Source organism: Rousettus aegyptiacus, unplaced genomic scaffold (assembly GCF_014176215.1).
Source record: "Rousettus aegyptiacus isolate mRouAeg1 unplaced genomic scaffold, mRouAeg1.p scaffold_m13_p_6, whole genome shotgun sequence".
Taxonomy (NCBI): domain Eukaryota; kingdom Metazoa; phylum Chordata; class Mammalia; order Chiroptera; family Pteropodidae; genus Rousettus; species Rousettus aegyptiacus.
This window is the reverse complement of record NW_023416309.1, coordinates 77,774,302-77,796,670: the sequence shown is the minus strand read 5'-3', so window position 1 is coordinate 77,796,670 and position 22,369 is coordinate 77,774,302. Positions and strand designations below refer to the sequence as shown.

At 35.2% G+C, this 22,369-nt stretch overlaps 1 protein-coding gene and 3 pseudogenes across 1 annotated transcript in view; 3 read left to right on the top strand and 1 right to left on the bottom strand.

Annotated features, from left to right (window-relative positions):
- Positions 1-22,369, top strand: part of RPA1 (replication protein A1) — a 53,832-nt gene that overhangs the window by 4,282 nt on the left and 27,181 nt on the right. The window contains exons 2-5 of the mRNA XM_016138926.2: positions 7,821-7,871; positions 8,838-8,916; positions 9,575-9,683; positions 22,061-22,149. Coding sequence (XP_015994412.1) covers positions 7,821-7,871; positions 8,838-8,916; positions 9,575-9,683; positions 22,061-22,149 — 328 coding nt within the window. The remainder of the gene's footprint in view (positions 1-7,820; positions 7,872-8,837; positions 8,917-9,574; positions 9,684-22,060; positions 22,150-22,369) is intronic.
- LOC107507716 lies at positions 86-7,809 on the top strand (annotated as a pseudogene).
- On the bottom strand, positions 18,195-18,313 carry LOC118604341 (annotated as a pseudogene).
- LOC118604692 lies at positions 20,883-21,001 on the top strand (annotated as a pseudogene).

The window sequence follows — 22,369 nt, the reverse complement described above, 5'->3', positions numbered from 1 at the left end:
ATTTAGGTTTTCTTTAATTTCTCTGTTTTGTAGTTTTCAGTGTGCAGGTCTTGCGTATGTTTTATTAAATTTATTCCTAGGTATTTTGTTTTTCATGATATTAAAATGTTTTTAAAATTTTTATTTTCCAGTTTATTAGCAGTATATAAAAATACAATTGATTTTGCTATATTAATCTTATGTCTTACAAACTTGCTAAATTCACTTACTTGTATTTTGTGATGTAGATACCTTAGGAATTTTTATGTGCATGATCATATCTACAAATACAGCTTTATTTCTTCCTTTTCAGTCTTTTGGCCATTTCTTTTTCTTGCCTTATTGTATTCATTAAGACTTCTAAAATCATATTTATAAAGGTAATGAGAGCTATATCTTTATCATCTTCCTGATCTTAAAGGGAAATTAGTCTTTTGCTGTTAAATATGATGGCAACTGTAGATTTTTTGGTAGATGGTTGCTATCAGTTTAAACCTTTCTTCTATTTCTAGTTTGCGGAGGCTTTTTTTTTTTTATAACGAATAGGTGTTAAATTTTTCAAATGCATCTATTGAGATGATTGTGGTTTTTCTTTATGCTATTAATGTGGCAAATTATGCTGATTGATTTTGGATGTTGAGTAAACTTTGCCTTCTTGAGATGTAGGTCATGACGTGTTATATCCATTTTATATGGTGCTGGATTTTATTTGTTAATATTTTGTTGAGGATTTTTATGTCTACATTTATTAGTGATATGTAGATCTGTAGTTTCTTAGCATGTCTTTGTTTTTTTCTGTCAGTAAATCTACCATCATAAAATGAAGGTGTTCTCCATTTCCTGGAATAACTTATGCAAAATTGGTATTTTTTTATCTCTAAATATTAGATAGAATTTTACAGTAAATCCATTCAGACCTAGAGTTTTCTCTGTTGTTTCACAAAGTTGTTCCTAATATTCCCTTATTATCTACATAGGATTTATAGTGATGCCTTTTTCATTACTCATATTGAGAATATATGTCTTAGTTTTCTTGACCATAATAGCTAGAGATTTATCAATTTTATTGATCTTTTTAAAGAGCCAGCTTTTGGTTCAATTGTGTTTTCCCAGTGTTTATTTATTTTCTATTTTATTGATTTTTGCTCTTGTTATTTCCCTTCTACATACTTGGGTTTAGTTTATTCTTTTTCTGACTTTTTATGGTAGAAGTTTAGATAATTCATTTTGGACCTTTTCTCTAATGTAAGCATATAAAGCTATAATTTTCCCTCTAAACATTGCTCTAGCTACATACCACACACATTTAGATAGATTGTATTTTTATTTTCATTTAATACTTTTTAATTTTTCTTGTAATTTCTTCAACAGATGGGTTTAGAAGTTTGTTGTTTAAATTCCAAGTATTTAGAGGTTTTCTAGATACATTTTGTTGATTTCTAGTTTAATTCCATGTCATTAGATAAGATACTATGGTCTGTACAAATTCAATCTTTTAACAGCTATTAAGACTTATTTTATTGTCTTGCATATACCATCTTGATGAAAATGTTCCCATGTACTAAAAAATGTATATTCTCAAGCAACAGTGTCAACTGGTGAGCCCCTTGGCCTACAGTGGGCCTGTGGGGTCTGGCCAGGAAGGCCAATTTTGGTGAGAAAATGTATGCCAACAATGACCGGTTTCGGAGCTTCTGGGTCCCTAGGTTTGCTCAGATGCTGAAAAAGAACTTGCCAGTTAAGCCTTCAGCCCAGATGGTAACTACACCCATAGCACATTCCTCAGAGTTAACAGCCTGTCAAGTATCCAAGTTACCCAAAGGACGGGTAATTTTCCAGAACCATTGCTTTCCAAAGGTCTCATCTATTTCATATCCTGTCCTTCCTCAAAAAATAAATAAAAATTTAAAAAGAAATAAAAAACCACTAAGGACTTTAAATGAATTACAAACGTTGTGAGATAAATCCTGTGTCAAGCCTTTTACTAGTTTGCATAAGCGAAGCGGGTTCAGCTTGACCTTTAGGAAACCGTAATATCAGGTGATGTTATAGGACCATTTTTGCTTTTTGTGCCGTGATAGATGGTATTTAATACAAGACTGGATTGGGACAAAATGAAAAGATGTTTAGCTCCAATGCGGCACAATTAGCTCTTGATGAGCTTCTACAGTTGTATGAACCTGAACCAAGAAATTTGGAATCATCAGGTCCTTCTCATCCCTGCCGAACCTATTGCTTCGCCAGAACCAGCATATATTTTAAAGGTACATTATGCAGGGAGACACATACAGTATGCAACGATTTTGCAGATTGTAAAAGCAATATTTAATCAACTTTTCAATTTAATTTCTAGTCATTCGGAATATCTGAAATGTAACAATTCATTGGCTGCTTATATAATTGAAAGAGCTGGATGGCAGGAAGCTGTAGGCACAGGTGAATATAATTACAGCCAGTGCATTAAGCCAAATGAAAGAGTGTTGCCCAGCACTTCAGCTGTTACAGCAAGGTTTTTCCGTAGGTACTTTTAGATACAACTCCTACTCTTTTATAGCAAAAGTCCTGCTATGATGGAAAAAAAATCAATATTTTGTACAAAATCATCTTCTAATTTATTCACTCTATTGTCAAATAGAATATCAACATTTACCTCTATATGAACCAGTTGCCTAAAGGATCAGCCCAGATTGAGTCACAGTTGTATCTTAATCCACATTCTGTATCTGCATATGAAGCCAATGAAGAAGTGAGTCTCCATGTGGCCATTGAAGGCAAAATTTATCTGACTGTGCCCTGCAGATGTTGTTAGTAAACAATATGTCCTCAAGTGACAGACAAACTGATAAAATCAGAAGTGTTTGGTGTACCTGGAGCGTTACTGAGTCACTTTATACAGCCAGTTTATATCAGCAGTATGCTTGGTGATGGGAATTGCTGTGATACTAAAGGTTTAGAAATGTTATAAAGCAACATGATGATGTACTCATTTCAAAATTGATATTTTATTTGGTTAAGAGATCTCAGATTAGTACCTTCTGCATATCTACTTCATACAAACTTGGAATATAGATTCTTGAGTCTGAATTGGGTGCCAAGAGGACATTTCTTTGGAGATTGTGGATGGCCTAAGTGGAAAAAACAGTGAAAATCCCCTCACCTAAAAGTAGTGTGTCAATGGCAAGTCGGCTTTGTAAGCCGCAATATTAAGTCGATTTAACCTGCTTGTTGGTGAAGATAAGAAAGACAATGAATGGCACTTGAAGCTAGTTCATATCATGCAGCTGAGCATATGTTTGGATCCTATCAAGAAGCTAAAACTGTTGAAAGCCTACTTAGAGCAACATGGCTATGGCTCCTTGATTGTGAAATCTCCCTTTATAGAGTAGTTTAGTGTATGAATTGGGCAGTCCATTGTCACATTAAAAATCTTTGATTTTTTTTGGTGTGTAAAAAAATTTTTTTACAGAATTTGTTTTCTTCAGTTGTTAGATGCTCTAATTAGGTCATGTCGGTTGATAGTTAAGTTGGGGCAGTGAGTCTTAAATTGGATTGGTATTTGCTATAACAAAATATCATAGGCTGGATAGTGTAAATGATAAATTTCGTATAATTTTAGAAGCTGGGAAATCAAAAATGATGATGCCAGCAGATTCACTTCTTGTGAGGGCCCTCTTCCTGCCTTTCAGCTGCCATTTCGTTGTGTGCTCTCATGACCACTTTGTGTGGGGAGTAGAGGAGAGAGCTCTGGTATCTCTTTTTCTAATAAGGGCACTAATCCCATTATGGGGGCTCTATCCTCAGGACCTCATATAAACCTATTACCTCCAAAGGCCTGACTTCCTAATCCCATCACACTCAGGGTTAGGACTTCAACATCTGAACGGAGGTGGAGGGGACACAGTCCATAACACAGTAGTTAGTACTCAAATGTTTTGATCTTAAAATGCCTTTACACTCAAAAAATTATTGAGCGCCCCCAACCCCCAAGAGCTTTTGTTTTTTGTGGGTTATATGTACCTTACCATATCTGAAATGATAACAGATCAATTTTTAAAAATATTCATTTAAAATAACAAACTCATCTGTTAATATAAATAACATGTTTTGTGAAAAAAACAGCTCTATATTTCAAGGCAAATAGAAAAGTAACATTGTTTTACTTTTTTTTTTCCCACAGTGCTTTAGTGTCTGGCTTAAAGGGTAAATGACAACCAGATTTTAATATCTTCTGCATTCAGTATATATACTTCTTGTTTTGGTTCAGGTAAACAAAGGAGATCTAGCCTTACTCATATATGTAGTTGGAAAAAGGAGCTGTATTTTAATAGCATTTTCAGGCTTTTTTCCTTTTTTTTTTTTCCCCCCTGATACTATGATACAAGGAATTTATATTTTGTCTGGTTCCTGGCACAGAGCTCCTAAAACCCTTGGAATTTCCTGAGTGATTTGGCTTAGAGGAACATCTTTTGTTATTCATAATAAGCCTTCTCAACCTTACTGAATGTATGTTAATGAGGTGACTCTTGGTGGACCTCAAGACTGGTTCCTAGGGGGGTGGTTGGCAGGGGAACCAAGCCTGTAATTAGGAGGTTGGAACTTTAGCTCTATACCCTCCCTGCCCCCCCCCCGCACCCCTCCCCCAATTAATCAGCAGCAGCCAATGAATAATCAGTCATGCATTTATAATGAAGCCTTCTTAAAAAACCTAAACAGCAGGGTTTAGAGAGTGACCAAGGTTGTGGACTCATTCACATGTCAGGAGGGTGGTATGGTACACCACAAACTCCACAGGGACAATCTATGCTTGAGACCTTCCAGACCTTGCTTGATGTACCTCTTCAGCTGTTCATTTATGTCTTTTATAATGAATCGGTAGAGTAAGTAAAATGTTTCCCTGAGTTCTGGGACCTTGAGGAAGGGGTCGTAGGAATCCCCAGTTTGTAACTAAGTTGAACAGAAGCGTGGATAACCTGGGGACCCACTACTTGAGATTGGTGTCTGAAGTGGTTTAGGAACAGTCTTGTGGGATTGAGCCCTTAACCTGTGGGGGTCTATACTAACTCTGACTAGTTAGTGTCAAAATTGAATTGACTTGTAGGACACCCAGTTGGGGACTATAGAGAATCGCTTCATGTAGAAAACCCATACATTTGATGTCATAAATGTTTAGAATGGAAAAACAGCATTCCTTTAATACTGCATCAAAACCTAAAGGGTAGTTTCTTCAAAGTTAGTTGGAATGTAAAATTGGACTATCTTGCCTTTTGAATGGACCTTTTAGTTTGCATGATTTTGTAACGTTATGTATTGATCATTTGGAAAATATTGGTTTATTGCCTTATTCAGATTCCAAATGTTGATATGTTTCATTCACAACAAAAATTCATGCTTATTAATATCACTGCTAATTTAATCAGAAAATGTGTAAGTATTGGGAAATTGTAAAGCTTATGGTGGTGAATACAAATTTTCAAAACTTGGTTTTTACTAGAAAACTTATTGGCAACAAATACTATTAATTATTTTCCTTGAAAACAGGCACACTTTGTTTATTTTTGAGAAAACATCTAAATTCCCAAGTCTAAATAACTATAGTTTGTCATTTGCCCTTTCAAGTAAAAATGATGTTCCATAAAAAATATGGTAATTCATCTTACTCAAACAATTGCACAAGGGCTTTTCCTCAAGATAACAGCCATACTTTAGTTTGTAGCAGAAGTACTTTTTGCATACTTCTGTATTGTTACAAAGAATATTACTTTTTTTTACTCAAGTTAAGATTTAATGTAATAGATAATTTTCACGGCTTCATCAAGGGCATTCTTTAGTGAACCTCCCTACTCCCCCATGAGTTCAAGGCAGAAGAGTACGATGACTACTGGTATAGTAACTGTGCTAAAGCACCAGCAGTTTAGTTTTACCTACCACTGCTTTGCACCATCAGTACAAATGTCAACACGGCTGTTCCAGAATAAACCATGAGTTTCAGAAAGTAATTCAGAACTTTGAATAGTTGATTACTATTTGTGTTTGCTGTCATGCATTCACATGAAAGAGCTTAATAGACGATGAGTTGGTGATTAGTTAGTGCTGATACCAGATGAATACAAGCAAAACGGCCAGTCAAGCCATATCTATAGATCCATCCATTTGTAAGGCAAACTTAGAATTCTGCAGAAGGGATATAATGTATCTTGTTCTTTAATTCAATAAGTTGCTCTATCATTTGAAAGTGGCACTGCAGTGATTTCTTTTACTGACTTTTCACCCAGCCCAAATTCATCAGCTGTTAATAGTGTAAGATTTTCAGTGTTAATATAAGATTTTATTAGTCTTTTGGTCAATTTTTCATTATATTGAATGAATGAAAATAAGAAGGGCAGTGTCTTATTTATCGTGAAGAAAACTGGTTTTGAATTTATGAACCCCTGAAAAGGTCTTGGGTTCTCGTGTTATAATTTGAGGACTGATTCAAGGTTGTAGCATATATATTTAACTTATTATGTCTATTTTCATATAATAGTTTACGTAGTAATTTTTGACTAGTTGCTAGACATTGTGATATTACATTATTCAGTGTCTGTGTTTATTTTTTTAAAGAATATTGAGTTGTTCTGGTAGACTATTTACTTGTAGATTAGCTGATACCTTTAAGACTGGAGTGGGTCTCGAGTAGATTTTACTTTGGGTCTAGTTCTAAATCATGGCCTTTTCTGGGGTTTCTAATGAATGCACAATGTGTTTATTGAGTTCTCTTCACGCTGACTAGTTGGAACACAAATGTAATTATAGCTGGTGTGAGCTCCAGTGATTTTTTAGCTTATTGCTTTCTTACTCTTTGTCTGGCCTAGTGCAGTCTCATTTTGTATGTGCACAACTTAGAATTCAGCCAGAGACTCAGGGGAACCCCTATGTAGGTTATTGAAGCTTCCCTGTGTTGCTCCCTCCTCTCTGGTACTCTGCATCCATGAAATCCAGCTAACTCATCTCCCTGAATCCTGATCTGTGCTCAGCAGGACTGCGGTGTTCTTGGATTCCTTTGCCTATGCTATGGCCCAGAAAATGCAGAAAGCCACAGCTATTGTAGGGCTCACCTCATTCGTCTCCTTTCTTTCAGGGATCATAGTCTTGCTATTCCTGTTATCTGGTATTCGAAAAGTTTATATATTTTTGTTCAGTTTTTAGTTATGGTTGGAAGAGCTAGTCTGGTATTATTTATTTCAGCATGAGCAGAAGCAGATGTCAGACATTCAATTTTAATTAGTCTTAGTTTTTCTCATGGTTACCTTTAAGTGATGACTTTTTAGAAACAAACTAAAAACCTGATTGATAGTTATTCAGTTTTTCTTTAGAAACTATTTTTATAATTGCTAATAGTCATAAGATTTAAAATTCAAAAGGTAGAGGAGGATGTAGTGCAAAGTCTGTCTCTCACATGTATCCCCCACTCAACCAGTTCCTCTCACAATAGGCAACCACTGTTATATAAACAACATCTTCTGAAGTCTTCATGATATTCTGTTTTAAGGATTTGCTATACTTATTTATCTAATTCCCTATTAATGGGTACTATAGGGGAATTATTGTGCTATTATGTATATGAGTACATATGTGATGTCCTTGTTGGTAAACATGAATCTCACTTTTATGATTTTATATCATAATATCATTATATCACTCTGTGATAAAACTTAAACTATGTTTTAAAATGATAAAGACCAAAAAGATTCTTTTAACAATGTTATCTATAGTTTATTTCAAATACTGAACTGTAAAAATATGTCATATTTTAATCATGATTTGAGTACATATTGCATAATAATCTATTTTTACTCTTTTAGGCCATAATGCAACAGGGAGATGCATCCATAAAACCTATCCTCCAAGTTATTGTAAGTATCTAATATATTTTATATTAAGCAGTTTTTTAAACTTACATGTAATTATAAATTAATTTGATGAAGGACATAAAGATTTGTTTACTTTAGGAAATTCTCTCTGTCATAACAAAAAATAAGCTAGTCCATGATGTAACCCTGAGAAAGGAACCAGACTTTTTAAAAAATATATTGAGTTAGCCAGAGCTGTAGATCTTTGGAGGTTCAGACTTAATAAGGCTTTGCCTCTCTGTTGTTTCTACAATTAATGAATGCTGTAGTGCTACACATCATTACAACTGTTTTCTTACTTGTCTTCCTGCCCTGAGGTTTGTCTTGCTCAAATCTGCCTTACAGATGGTGTCCAGAGAGACCTACCCTAAAATGAACTTGTCTGCTTAAAATTCTCCATTAACTCTATTATTTAAGGGGTTCTCTAGCTGCCAGTCATCTTAAGGCTTATTTCACCCTAAGGCTCTGTTTACATATTCAACTTAAAGCTGCCTGTGATTTCCTTTGAGCTGAGATAAATTTCTCAGCTCTGCCCCCATGTCATTATGTGCATACTTCTCTAACATCTCTGCCTCCATCTCTACCCTAATTGTAAGCCCTTCAGGGCAAGGATTTTTTGTATTTTTAGCATGTTTCCTACATAATACCTTGCATGTATTAGGTACTTTGTTATATATTTTTTAAGAATTGATATTCAACCAAATTCAAGTTAGAGGAGAGAGAACACAAGAATACTGGCAACTCATGTTATTCTCATCTATATTGTGTTTTACAGTGTTAGTGGAGAAAGGTTGGTGGGAGAGTCATCAAATCTAATTTTCTGTAATTTGGATTTAGGTGTCAAGAGAGAGAATGGGCACGTAGTTCAGTTTGTGAACTAAATGGCAAATCCACTCTCCTGACACTTGTTTACTTATCTCTGGGGACTGGGCAGACCATCTGGCTAATGAATCAAGTTTTCTATTCTAGAACATCCGTCCCATTACTACAGGGAATAGTCCACCCCGTTATCGACTGCTTATGAGTGATGGGTTGAACACCCTATCCTGTAAGTACGATGTATAAATCTAAGAATTTGTATTTAAATAATAAAGCACACAACATTTTGATTGCAGTAATTTAGGGCATTCCGAAAGTCTGCATTTGCTTGGCTCTGCAGTTCATTCAGACAGAACTGCAACTGGCAGAGAGCATTCTAACAATAGACTGGATCTAGTGGAATGCCGCCACTTGGCTTAATTAATTTTCTCTAACTAGTGTTCTATGTTTTCTTTGATTAATTTCGCCTCAGGATGTTATTGACATTTAGTGAATATGATAGGTTAGCTGTGCTATACTTGCCTTTATGGGGTTTTATTTCTGTGTTGGAAATTTTACAAGGGAGAGAGAGAATTTGCAGAGCATGTGTTGCCATCTCTAGTCACAATGTGAAGGACCTAGAAAAGACTTTTTAGTCTTTTTCGTGAAACCCAAATGACAGAAAAAAATGATCTTGGGCACTTTAAGAAATACATACATTTTAGAGTAGCAGCAGATGTTTAATTAATGCACAGCAAATTATACTATTTTTCACTATGCAGTCTGACTAGTTTTAATTTCAGGAACGTATTTAAGGCATTATTTTTCTTTGCTAGTACAGGTGTGATCAGCTTTTAGATAGTTATTACTGAAATGTTTTGGAGATTTACATAATCCCTGCTTTTCAGCTTTCATGTTGGCAACACAGTTGAACCCTCTTGTTGAAGATGAACAATTGTCTAGCAACTGTATTTGCCAGATTAACCGATTTATTGTTAACACACTGAAAGATGGAAGGTATGTAATGGTTTTTTTGTTTGTTTTATTGTGTTGTGGAATGGGAGCTAATTTTTAAACACTTCATGGATGCCAGAATTCAATTGGGAATCTAAAAGGCAGTGATGAACTCTCAGCTAAGAGTTTACATCTATTGAAGTCTGAACTCAGGTGACACCAGTGGGAGAGAAGTATAGAAATAAATTGGAAATTTCAGAGCAAGGGATTAAAGCAGAATGCAGAACTCTTCTTATTTCTAATCTCTTCAGAAGCACTGTTTTTAGGATCCTCTCTCAAAGTATCTTAATAAAAAGGGGTTACTTATTAGAAAAGGTATAATTAATTATGTAATACTGCCCCTTTTTTGCATTCTTGAATCTTTCATAGTAAGTACTTTTTCCAGCCAATATAAAGATTGTTGAATAACTACAGATGCTACATGCTAGAGATAAAATGGTGTACAGAACTATTAATCACTCATGGGTAACCATTGGTAAAATAAAGCTCTTTGGTTGGGGAGCAGTCTCGAGTTTTAAATTTTCAGTTACAAAATACAATCAAAACATGAGAAACCAATATGGCAAGCATTCCCATATTATTAAGGGTATATCGATTATGTTACATTATTATCTTACATTTCCAAATAACTTTTTTGACTTATATTTGTTTGATATCTTTATTCTTCTTCCAACCTTTATGTTATTAATTTTAGATGTCTTTTATAAACAGCATATAGTTTTAAAATTCAATTTGATATTCAATTAATGATTTTATTCTGCTTTATTTATTATTGATTCCCCCCCCCCAAATTTTGTGTTTATACTGTGTTCTTGCTTTACTTTTTTTCTCTTTTCCTGCCTTGGCTTGATTTTCTTAGATCTCTTTGTTTTCTTCTACTGGTTTGAAAATTTTATGCATTCTATTTGTGTTTTCTTTGTGGTTACTCTTACCTTAAAAAAAAAAAAATCCATATTTGAGTTAACAAATAATCCAAAATACTTCGGTATTTTTACCATCCTCCCAAATAAAATGAAGGTCTTAAAATGATCTAACTAACGTTCAGTGTTTTAGTTCAGCTTTGTTTTTAGTCCCTCCAATTGGTATATTCTCTTACATTATCAGTGCTTATTTAAATTCACCTATAGTTTATTAGCTTACCTTTACCGTTTTTATCACATTCCTTCCTTTTTAGTTCCTTTTTCATTTTTATGCAGAACATCTTTGAGTGGCTCATACAGGAAGAGCTTGAGAATGGTGAAAATTTCTATCACCCAAAAATATTTATACTTGACTCTCGGTTAAAGTAGTTTAACTGGATATAGAAGTCTAGGTTAACAGTTACTTTTTTCTCTATATCATGTAGTAGTATCTTCATCCTGATAGAATTTTGTGTTTTTGTTACTACATTTTGTAAAACAACTTTTATTATATAAGTAATATATACGTAAGTTACAAAATCACATAAATAGAGAAATAGTGTAATCTCACTGCCTAGAAACAACTGTTATTAACATTCTGTTGTCTATACTTCCAGGTTTTTCTGTGAATATAAATACTTACCAATATGTTTTTTAAAAAACTATAATAAATATATATAATAAATATGGTTTTGTAATACCCTTTTTAACTTTACATGTGATCACTTTTACATGTTCCTACATATGCCTCTGTCATATATTACTTAGTATGCCATCGTATGAATTTACCATAATTTAGTTAACATTTAAATTGTATATAGCATTTACCTATTGAAAAAATTTTCAACACTGTTTCTTTGAATATATCTGTATCTCTGTCTTTTTATGTGTTCAATTTTTTTTTTAGAAAATATGATTTTAATAAAATGTTATGTAGTAGAATGTATTCAAGCAATACAGGAAAAGGTAAAAAGAAGGAAAAATTGTTCAAAATTCATACAACCCAGAAATAACCATATTATCATTTACTGAACATCATTCCAGATATCTCTCAGTGCTTACTTATCAATGATTGGTAGATAGCTGGAAATAATTTTGAGAGTAGAATGATAACATAAATACAGTCATGTACCATCTAACGATATTTCAGTCAATAATGGGCCTCCAACAGTGGCCCCATAAGGTCGTAATGAAGCGGAAAAATTTCTGTCGCCTAGTGACATCATAGCCATTGTAACGTCATAGCGCAACGCATTACTTCTTTGTGGTGGTGCTGGTGTAAACAAACCTGTGCTTTCAGTTGTATAAATGCATAGCACATACAAATACGTACTACTTGATAATAAATGACTATGTTAGTGGTTTATTATACTAATTATTTTAGAGTGTACTCTTTCTTCTTATTAAAAGAAAGTTTACTGTAGAACAGTATGCCATGTTACACCATGAGCAGCCTCATACATCTCATACATCGTGCATCTCTTGATTGCATCATTTTCTCATATGCTTGACATTATATCTTGTGTTGTTTTGTTCATCATGGCCCCTAAATGTACAAAACCCACTGCTCACGTTGCCAGGAAGAGGCCACATCAAATGATTGACCTGAAAATGAAATTAAAAGTGATTAAGGACTACGAAGGTAGAAAATCAGTGATGGTTAATGGTCACCGGTCATGCAAATATCATTCCACCGTAGCTACAATCTTGAGGAAAAAGAACAGAGCAATGGAAGCTGTTAAAGGATCTGCTTCATTAAAGGCAATGAAACTACCACAAATTTGATAAGGTCCTATATGGAGAAACTTCTCTTGACCTAGATTGAAGACCAGACACAGAAGCATATCCTTCACAGCACCATGACTGTCAGCCAAAGCAAAAAGTTTGTGATGTTGAAATAAAAGGCTAGGTATTGAATTTACTATCACCTCTGGGTAATTTAAGTAATTCAAGAATCATTATTCATTGCATAATGTGAATGTGAGTAATGAGTCTACAAGTGCTGATGTGAAGGCAGCTGAAGGATTTTTGGAAACTCAATAAGCTGATTATGGATGAAAATTACTTAACAGAGCAAATATTCAGTACAGATAAAACTTTATTCTGGAAACATGCTTGAAAGGACACTCGGCCATAAGGAGGCCAAGCCAATACGAGCTAGATTTCAAGATTTTTTAGGATGGGGTAACAATCTTGCTTATAGGCAGTATTGTAGGCTACAGATTGAAACCCTTTGTCATCTGGGGCAGTGAGAACCCCAGGGCTTTTGAGCATGTCAGTAAGCACACGCTGCCAGTATACTGCAGAAGCAACAAGTCATGGATGACCCAAGCTGTCTTCTAAGATGCCCTCATGAATTGCTTCCCAGCAAAATCAAGAAGAATTATTTGGAGAATAATATACCTTTCAAGATTTTGCTTTTTGTTGACAATGCTTCCAAGTATCCTCCTTTTATTGGTGGTCTTTATCCCAATATCAAAGTGGTGTTTTTACCTCCAAATTCTGTCTTTTTAATCCATCCAGTGAATCAAGGAGTTATAGCAGCTTTTAAGGCCTACTACCTGAGGTTCTTTGCCCAGGCTGTTGCTGCAACTTAGGAAATCCCTGAGGAAACACTAATGCAGTTCTGGAAGGAAGGATTACAACATCTTATGACTACATCAAAAACCTTGCTTTGGCTTGGGATGATATCACCAAGGAATGTATGAATGACATCTGGAAGAAGACACTGAAGAGGTTCGTCCATAACTTCAAAGAATTTGCCAAGGATGAAGAGTTGGCAAGAATTAACAAGACTGTGGTTAAGATGGCAAACAACTTTAACCTGGGTATGGGTGAGAATGACATTGAGGAGCTCCTAGAGGTGGTTCCTGAGGAATCAACTAATGAAGAGTTGTTGGAACTGGAACAGGAACGCTTAGCTGAAGAAGAGGCAAGGGGAAGGAAATTTCAGAAGAAAATAAAAGAAGACCTTCCAAGAAAATTCACAGGGAAAGGTTAGCAGAAGCTTTTGCAGACCTCAACAAGCTCTTTAAAAATTTAGAAAACATGGACTCCAACACCAAAGGTTTTCATTAATAGAGAGGAATGTTCATAGTGCATTATCTGCTTATAGGCAAATAATCTATGATGAAAAAAGAAGCCAACTGAGCAAACCACCGTGGGCATATTTCTGAAAAGAGTGACACCTCCTCTAGAGGAGCGTCAGGCAAGTCCTTTAGGAGGTATTCCGGAAGAAGGCATTTTTCCTAGGAGATGACAGCACCGTACATGTCACTGCCCCTGAAGACCTCCCAGTGGGACAAAATGTGGAAGTGGAAAACAGTGATACTGGTAACCCTGACCCTGTGTAGGCCTAGGCTAATGAATGTGTTTGTGTCTTAGTTGTTTAACAAAAAGTTTAAAAGTAAAAAAATAAATAACTTTTTAAATAGAAAATTTATAGAATACAGGTATAAGGAAAGAAGATATTTTTATACAGCTATTTATATGCAAAGTATTACTACAAAATTGAGTTGAAAAGTTAAAAAAATTGAAATGTTTATAAACAAAAAATTACAGTAAGCTAAGGTTAATTTCTGCTTGGAGAAAATAAAATTTTTTTAATACATTTAGTGTAGCCTAAGTGTATAGTAGTTATAGTCTGCAGTAGTGTCCTGAGCTTTCACATTCACTCACCACTCGCTTACTAACTCAACAAGCACCCTCCTCTCCCCGACTCTCCTCAGCAGAGCAGCTTCCAGACCTGCAAGCTCCATTCATGTAAGTGCCCTATATAAGTGTGCCGTTTTTATTTTTTCAACTGTATTTTTACTGTACCTTTTCTATATTCAGATACACAAATACTTGCTATTGTGTTAAAATTGCCTACTGTATTCAGTACAGTAACATGCTACATAGGTTCGTAGCCTAGGAACAATTGGCTATACCATATAGCCTAAGTGCGTAGTAGGCTATATACTATCTAGGTTTGTGTTAAGTGCACTTTGATGTTTGCACAACAATGAAATCACCTAACAACGCATTTCTCAAAATGTACTCCATAGATAAGTGACATATACTGTACTATTCTTGCTCTCTTCCTTCCTGAATAATTCAATGCAAAAGCCATTAGGTAGGGCCAAGCAAGGTCGATATCTACAGGGGAGGGGTGGTGGTGGCGGAGGCAACCAGGTGTCAGAGCCTAAGCAAGATGAGGAGGGTACCTTTGTGGGCTGCCACAGTGCCACAGGGTGTTGGAGCACAAGTAGGCAAGGAGAACATGCATGGAGAGAAGATGGCTGCAGCCCAGTATGGCTTGTCAGAGTCTGAGTACGGTGAAGCAAGAGTCTGAATGGCTGTTGGATCCTGAGCAAGTAAAGAGGGCATCTGTGGGTGTGGGAGAGGAGAGACAGCAACAGATTGATGGAGACTGAATTGAGTGAGGAGGGAGTCCAAGCAGGATAAAGAAGATGGCTGTGCAGGGAGTGGCAATGGTCCAGCACAAGATGTTAGAAGAGGGTGCTTGTTTGTAATTGGGTGGTAATGGCCTACAGTTAGGTATTGGAACCTGAGCATTGTGAGGAAGATATCCATGGGTACAGCATTGAGGGTAGCAACAGGAGATTGGTGACATATAGGGGGAATAGGTAGGTAGGTAGGTAGAAAGAGATATAAATGTATATGTGTATACATATATTATGTGTACGCGTGTTCCCAAATCTGTCTTTGAAGGGCTCTGGAGCAGCAATACTCCCATAGCTAAGAGCTCACTTAGCAACCAGATCATGGTTTCTGAATGCTGTTTTTTACTAAAAGGGACCAAGGCTTCTTGGAAGGTGGTTTATTACAGGGTTGGAAATTACAGGATAAGCCTGAGATATGGAATATATTATTGTGCCAGAAAATAATGAAGTATGCAAGGGGAAATGGGACCATGACAGAAGGACAGAGAAACTGGCTCACAGGGACTTAGACTATGCATGTCCCTGTGCAAATCTAGGACAATTTAAAAATCAAAATAAGTATAACAGATTGCAGCCTGTTAAATAGGAATTCATAAGTCCACATTGAATAAATGAATGGGGGAAACACAAAGCTTTTCTAACAATAAAATACCTTCTAACAAATGTAGAAGGAATAATGGAATTAGAATATCACCATTTGGCAAACATAGGAAGAATTCATGCAAGAAACAATAAGTGCTGTATAAGTTTCCTGTGGCTGCTGTGACAAATTAACACCAGCTTGACAGCTTAAAACAACAGAAATTTATTCTCAAAGTCAGAAGTTGAAATTAGTCTCACTGGATTGAAATCAGTGTTGGTGGGTCTGGGCACCCTCTGGAAGCTCTGTCAGAGAATTCATTCTTCTCTTCCAGCTTTGGTGGTTGCTGGCATTCCTTGGTTTATGGCTGCTGCATCACCCCAATCTCAGCTTCTTTAGTCACATTACCTCCTCCTTTTTTGTCTGTCAAGTCTGCTTCTGCCTCCCTCATAAGGATACATGTGATTGCTTTTAGCATCCATTGCATAATCCAGGATCATCTCACCATGCCAGTCGTAAACTTAATCATATCCGTAAAGTTCCCTTTTGCCAATAAGTAACATCACAAATTCCAGAGATTAGGAGATGGCTGTCTTTTAGGTGGTCATTCAACCGAGCACAGATGCTGAAACGATGGGTGAAAGTTTGATGAGGAACAAGTTATATATAAGGTCACAATACCTCTCCACAACATAATTATGAATTGGAAAAGGAAAAGAAGCAACTTTACAATGGAGAAACCTGGCAAGATGGCACTTTATTCCAATGATTAACATTAACATTACCAGTAGTGGGGCATATAGAAATTGCATATTACCTGATAGGATGCAATAAGAAAAACACAGCATCACTATTACGTTCTTGCTAAAGATGCATAATCTATATCCAGTCGGGGGAGCCACAGGTAACTCAAGGGACATGCTACAGAATAACTGGCCTCTGATCATCAAAACCTTAAGCATGAAAATAAAGGATGGAGAAACTTCCATGTTGAAGGAGTCTAAAGAGATGGTAATTAAATATAACAAGTGACCCTGGACTTGATCCTTTTGCTTTTAAGGACGTCATTGAGACAATAGATGAAACTTGGATAGATGAAAGAATTCTTTATGTTTCAAGTTCTGCAAATTAATCATTGTGCCTCGGTGTCAGTTTTTTTTTCTCTGGTACATGATGATAATGCCCTTTCAGTCTACAGATTCGTTTCTTTCATTTTGATGAAATTTGTGTTATTCCTTAATGCTGTTTTCTGTTTCATTTGCATCCTAGTTTTTATTTATGTCATGGATAACTTTGTCCTCCATGGATGTTTTAAGTTTGCTTTAGTTTTTTTCCCTACAGCATGCATTGGATAACCTCAAGATTTTCCAACATAATAGTAATTCATTCTTAGCTTTCTCTATTCAGTTCCTTGATATTTATACTTTAAATATTAGGCGTATAATGTTATTATTTTTGTTCTGTGTTTTTTCCTTAACTTTTCAAGCTCCCCTTTTCCCCAGTATCTTATCTCAACTTTTGACTTTTATTGACCTTATTTTATAAACTTCTTTTGGGAATTATTATTCCCTTTCTTGGCATTCTAGACTGAATTTTTTAATTGTCTCTGCCTCCTCTGTTTTCGTTTTTATACATTGTGGTACGCTGCATTGTTGCTGTGTCATTTCTTTTTATGCTATTCACGGTTAATGTGGACACTTCTCTCTGGACCTCATACTTGCTCTGACATGGTCTAGGCTAGGTACATCTTGCCAGCCTTCCCACTTGGGACCTGTTATCTCCCACTCCAGGCTACCATCAGTCACGGATAGAATTCCACTCCCATGGGCATACCTTATTCTACCACTTCAACATGTATTCTTTCCTACCTCTCCTGGAAACCTGTGTGCGTACATCCAGTTTATTTACTCCTTACCTTTGTTAGTCATTTAGGTTTATTCTAGGTGGGGCTTTAGCAGTCATCCTTGCACATTACATTCTCATGCTGTTATTCCTGAGTACATTACTAGAATTAGTATTATGGGGTCAAAGAACATCTATTGTAGAAAGTATACCAATTAATATACTCATGAATATTGTGTAAGAGTACTGATTTCTTAATAGGGAAATCCATAGACACAGAAGTTACATTAGTGTTTCTCAGGGGCAGGGAATGGAGAGTAACTGCCATTGGGCACAGAGTTTCTTTTCAGGATGATAAAAATGTTCCGAAGTTAGGTAGTGGTGATGCTTGTACAATCGAATATACTCAAAACCACTGAATTATATTTTTAAAAGGTGAATTTTATCATGTGTGAATATCTTAAAAACTTATTTAAAATACCTATTTCTCTGTAACCTTCTCAACATACTATGTATTGCTAATTTTTTAAAAAGATTGCTGATCATTTTTTAAATTTAAATTTCATTATTAATGAGATCAAGCATATTTTCATATATTTATTGCCTATTTGTAATTCCTCTCTGGATAGGTTTTTTGTTTTGTTTTGTTTTTTTGTTTGTTTGTTTTTAAGGCAAGGCTACCCTTGGTTGACCTCACAGATTGCAAGAACCTTGTCAGCTTACAGTCCCTTATTTTTTTTATTTGTTACGCCTACAGCACCTGGTCTTCCTAGGTGTTCTCCCATCCAAGTACTAACCAGGCCCGACCCTGCTTAGCTTCTGAGTTCAGATAGGATTAGGCTTTTTCAGGGTAGCATGGCCGTAGACTAGAGAGCTTTTTATTATATGCTTTGTCTATATTTTTTGTTTTTGTCTTGTGTATTGGGGTGGGGAGGGGGGAGAAGAGCTCTTTTTAAACCTGAGATACTGGTTAACTCTTTGTTAGCTGTTTCAAATATTTTGTCCCACTTTATGATTGTTTGTTTATGGTGTCTTGTGATGGAATTAAATAATTTTTTTAAAATTTCGTCACATTTTTCAATTTTATTTTTCTTTATGGCTTCTGAATTTTGTATTAGGGAAAGTTCCTGACCAGGTTATAAAAATATTTTTTAGTTCTTCAGACACTTCTGCTGGTTTTATAAGTAGACTTTAGCTCATCTGAGACTTATTTTTTACCTAGGATATGGTGGAAGCATTTAGCTTACTTTATTCCACATGGATAACCCATATCATGGAGGGTTATTATGAGTGTGATAGGAAACCATGGGGTTTTGAGCAGGGGAGTAGTGGCATGATCTGATTTAAGTTTTAAAAAGTTTCCGAAAGATTTTTCTGATAGCTGTGTGGAGAATTTGTGGTTGGTGGCTAAACTAGATACAGAGAGCTTGGCTTTTCATTTATCTACTTTATTCTGAGTTTGTCATCTTTTCCATTGATCTCTTTGTGTATTCCTTTGTCCGTGCCATAGAGGTCCCCCTCCCTCCCTTTAGTAATAGCTTTATTGAGAGATCATTCACAAAGCATACAGTTCGTCCATTTAAAGCGTAAATTGGTTTTTAGTATATTCATTTGTTCAGTCATTACCACAATTAACTTTAGACATATTATCCCCTCCCACAAATAAACCCTGAACCCTTTAGCTATCATCTTCAAACTCCTCATCCTCCCCAGCCCTCAACATCCACTAATCTTTCTATCTCTGTAGATATAAATGAAATCATATAATTCGTGGTCCCTTGTGACTGGCTTCTGCTTACATAGTATAATGTGTTCAAGATTCATCCATGTTGTATATATCAGTGCTTCATTCCAAGTAATATTCCATTTTATGGATACACCACATTTTCTTAGGAGTAGAATTGTGCATCAAGTGGTAACTTTATGACTAAATTTTTGAGGAACTACCAGACTGTTTTCCAAAGTGGCTATACCAGTTTTCATTCCCACTAGCGATGTATGAGGGTTCCAGTTTCTCCACGTCTTCACCAATATATAATTTCATCTGCCCTAGTATTTTCAGTTAAAGTGTCATCTGTAGAATATTTTATTAACTTATAGGTAATATCTTCCTTTACTCTTCCCGCTCCAGATTTTCTTAGCCATTCTATGTTTATTCTTCCATATGAATTTTAGAATTATATAGTCAGGTTCAAAAAAAAAAAAACAAAAATCTTGGTGGAATGCAAATAATTGTCTTAAATTTATATAGTATTTGATAGCAAATGTTTTTATTCAAGAATATGATATGTGAATACCTATATGTTCTGTCATCCAGTTTCAGATTATTATCTAATATCTTGTTTTATCTGTATCCCTATAATCATCATCTGTAATCTTGAAACAAATCTCAGACATCATTTTTCATTCATAAATATCTTAGTATATATCTTCAAAAGATAAGAACTCTTTTTAAAATCTCCTTTTACAACTAAAATACCAAATACCCTTTCAGTGTTTGGTTTCCAACTACTCATGTGTGTGTGTTTGTGTGTGTAAACAATTTATTTGAATCAGGATCCAAAGTAAAGTTCACACTACAGTAGGTTAATAGGTTTTTTTAGTCTTTTTGAATCTATGGGTACCTCCTTTATAACTTTTTTTCTCCCATACTGTTAATTTGTTGAAGAAACCAGGTTATTTGTTCTTTTCCTCATGCAATTTCCCACTGTCTGGATGTTGCCGAGTGTATCTTTATAAAGTCATAGTGTGTTCTTGTCACCTTTGTTTTCTGTAAGTTGGGATTGATGTATTCTTTTGATATGCCGTGGATTCATTTCGCTGATGTTTTATTTAGGCTATATGTATATTATTTTTTCGAGTGTGTTTTCTCTTAGGTTTTGGTATTAAGATACTAAATGATTGATAAGCCTTCCATTTTTCTACGTTCTAGAGTAGTTTTGGATAATTTTAGAAAGTAGTTAAATAGCTACCACTAAATAGCGATTAGATAGTTTTTATAGGGAATGTCTACCTAATTTTCAGGAACTGATAGTTTCAAACCTGTTCTATTGAAGCAATATAACCTTGATATGAAAACCTGATAAAAGTATCACAAACTGATCAGTTACATGTAGAAATTCAAAGTACAACCATCAGATCATTTAAAGAATGCACCATGATGAAGTTGGGTTTATTATTCCTTAAATATTGCTCCCACTCACTTTTAAAAAAATCTCTATTGACATTACCCTAATTCAGGCCACCATCAGTTCTCTTCTTTTGGTCTCCCTGCCTCTAGTTGTGTTCCTCTAAAATTCCTCTTTGTGTCATAGTTCTCTTTAAATACAGACATGATTGTGACATTCTTAATTCAAGTTTATATTGAGCAACAACTGTGGACCAGTTGTTGCATTAAGCAGTGGAAGATACTTGCCCTCATTGAAAGTATAGTCTAGTCTACGACCAGGCTGCCCTGAACAAGCCTGATCCTGTCTGATCTCCGAAACTAAGCAGGGTCAGGCCTGGTTAGTACTTGGATGGGAGACCACCTAGGAAAACCAGGTGCTATAGGCATAAAAAATAAAAAAAAAAAATAAGGGATCGTTAGCTGACAAGGTTCTTGCAATCTGTGAAGTCAACCAAGAAAGTACAGTCTAATAGTAGAAGTAAATAAATAATGACTGTACAATTAAAATATATATGAATGGATAAATAATGAACATATAAATTATATAAATACTTATATGGTAATATACATTAATTAAACCTGAGAGAAGTGATCTGAAGGAAAGAAGTCATGGCTATAGAAAAGAGTATAACAAAAATCTGACCTAAACTAAAGATTGGGGAAGTGTCTCGAAAAAGAGACGTTTGAGATGAGAGCCAAAAAAATGAGTATTAGATGAGGCAGAACCAGAGAAGACAGTTCTAATCAAGAAGTGGCTTACACAGAGGCCTTCTGGCAGGAGAGAATATAGCATACCCCAGGAACAGAAAGAAAACAGTGTGGCTAGAGTGCAGAGAGCCTTGGGAAACTGGTGTGAGATGAGTTAGAGAGAGATTAGCAAGACTAGACTATACAGAGCCTTCTGGGCCAAGTGAAAGGTTTTCATTTTTAGTCTAAGGTCCTTGGGAAATTATTGCAAGGTTTTAATCAGTGTTTAAAATGGGTCAAAGAACTAAATTCTTAGATAATGTTTTACAAATCTATAATCATACTGGTTTTCACCTGGAAAAGGTAATTGTTTAGATAAGTGTTACATTTTGGAAAAGAGATCACCTTTTGTGCCATGTATTCTTGTGTTTAATAATCTAAATTCTTATCATGTCATTTGCTCCTTGAGGATATGGTATGTAGTAAGGACACTGCATTTTAATTAAATGACTAGATGGGAGATGAAAACCCTGTGATTATAAAAAGCCTCGATAATGGTGCAGTGAAAGATTAAGGGAAATATTTATGTAGGAATTGCTATCATATATTTCTCAAGTTATTCAGTAATGAAAACCAGCTGACAAAGGGAAATAGTTTTAACAAAATAATTACTGGGGAAAAGCTTTTTTAAGTAGCCTGTCATTTGAAGGGCTTCTGAGTTTATTTTTTCTAACTTATTTATTTCTTTTCTGTTGTAGGAGAGTAATTATTTTGATGGAGTTAAGCGTTTTGAAATCAGCTGAAGCAGTTGGATTAAAGATTGGCAATCCAGTGCCCTATAATGAAGGTAAAATGTTCTTTATAGGTTATAGCACTCAAATGAATACCTCTTTATAGAGCTGGAATTCTACCTTTTGGATTCAGTTTGATTTGTTAGTCTTAATGAAACTAGTGATTTGGAAGTCTAGGAACCAGGTTCTTCTTTCAGTTTTTTCAATACTGGAGAAAGGATTGTACGAGTCCATAAAGGAAAAACCTCTATTGTATTTTCACTCAACACACACTTC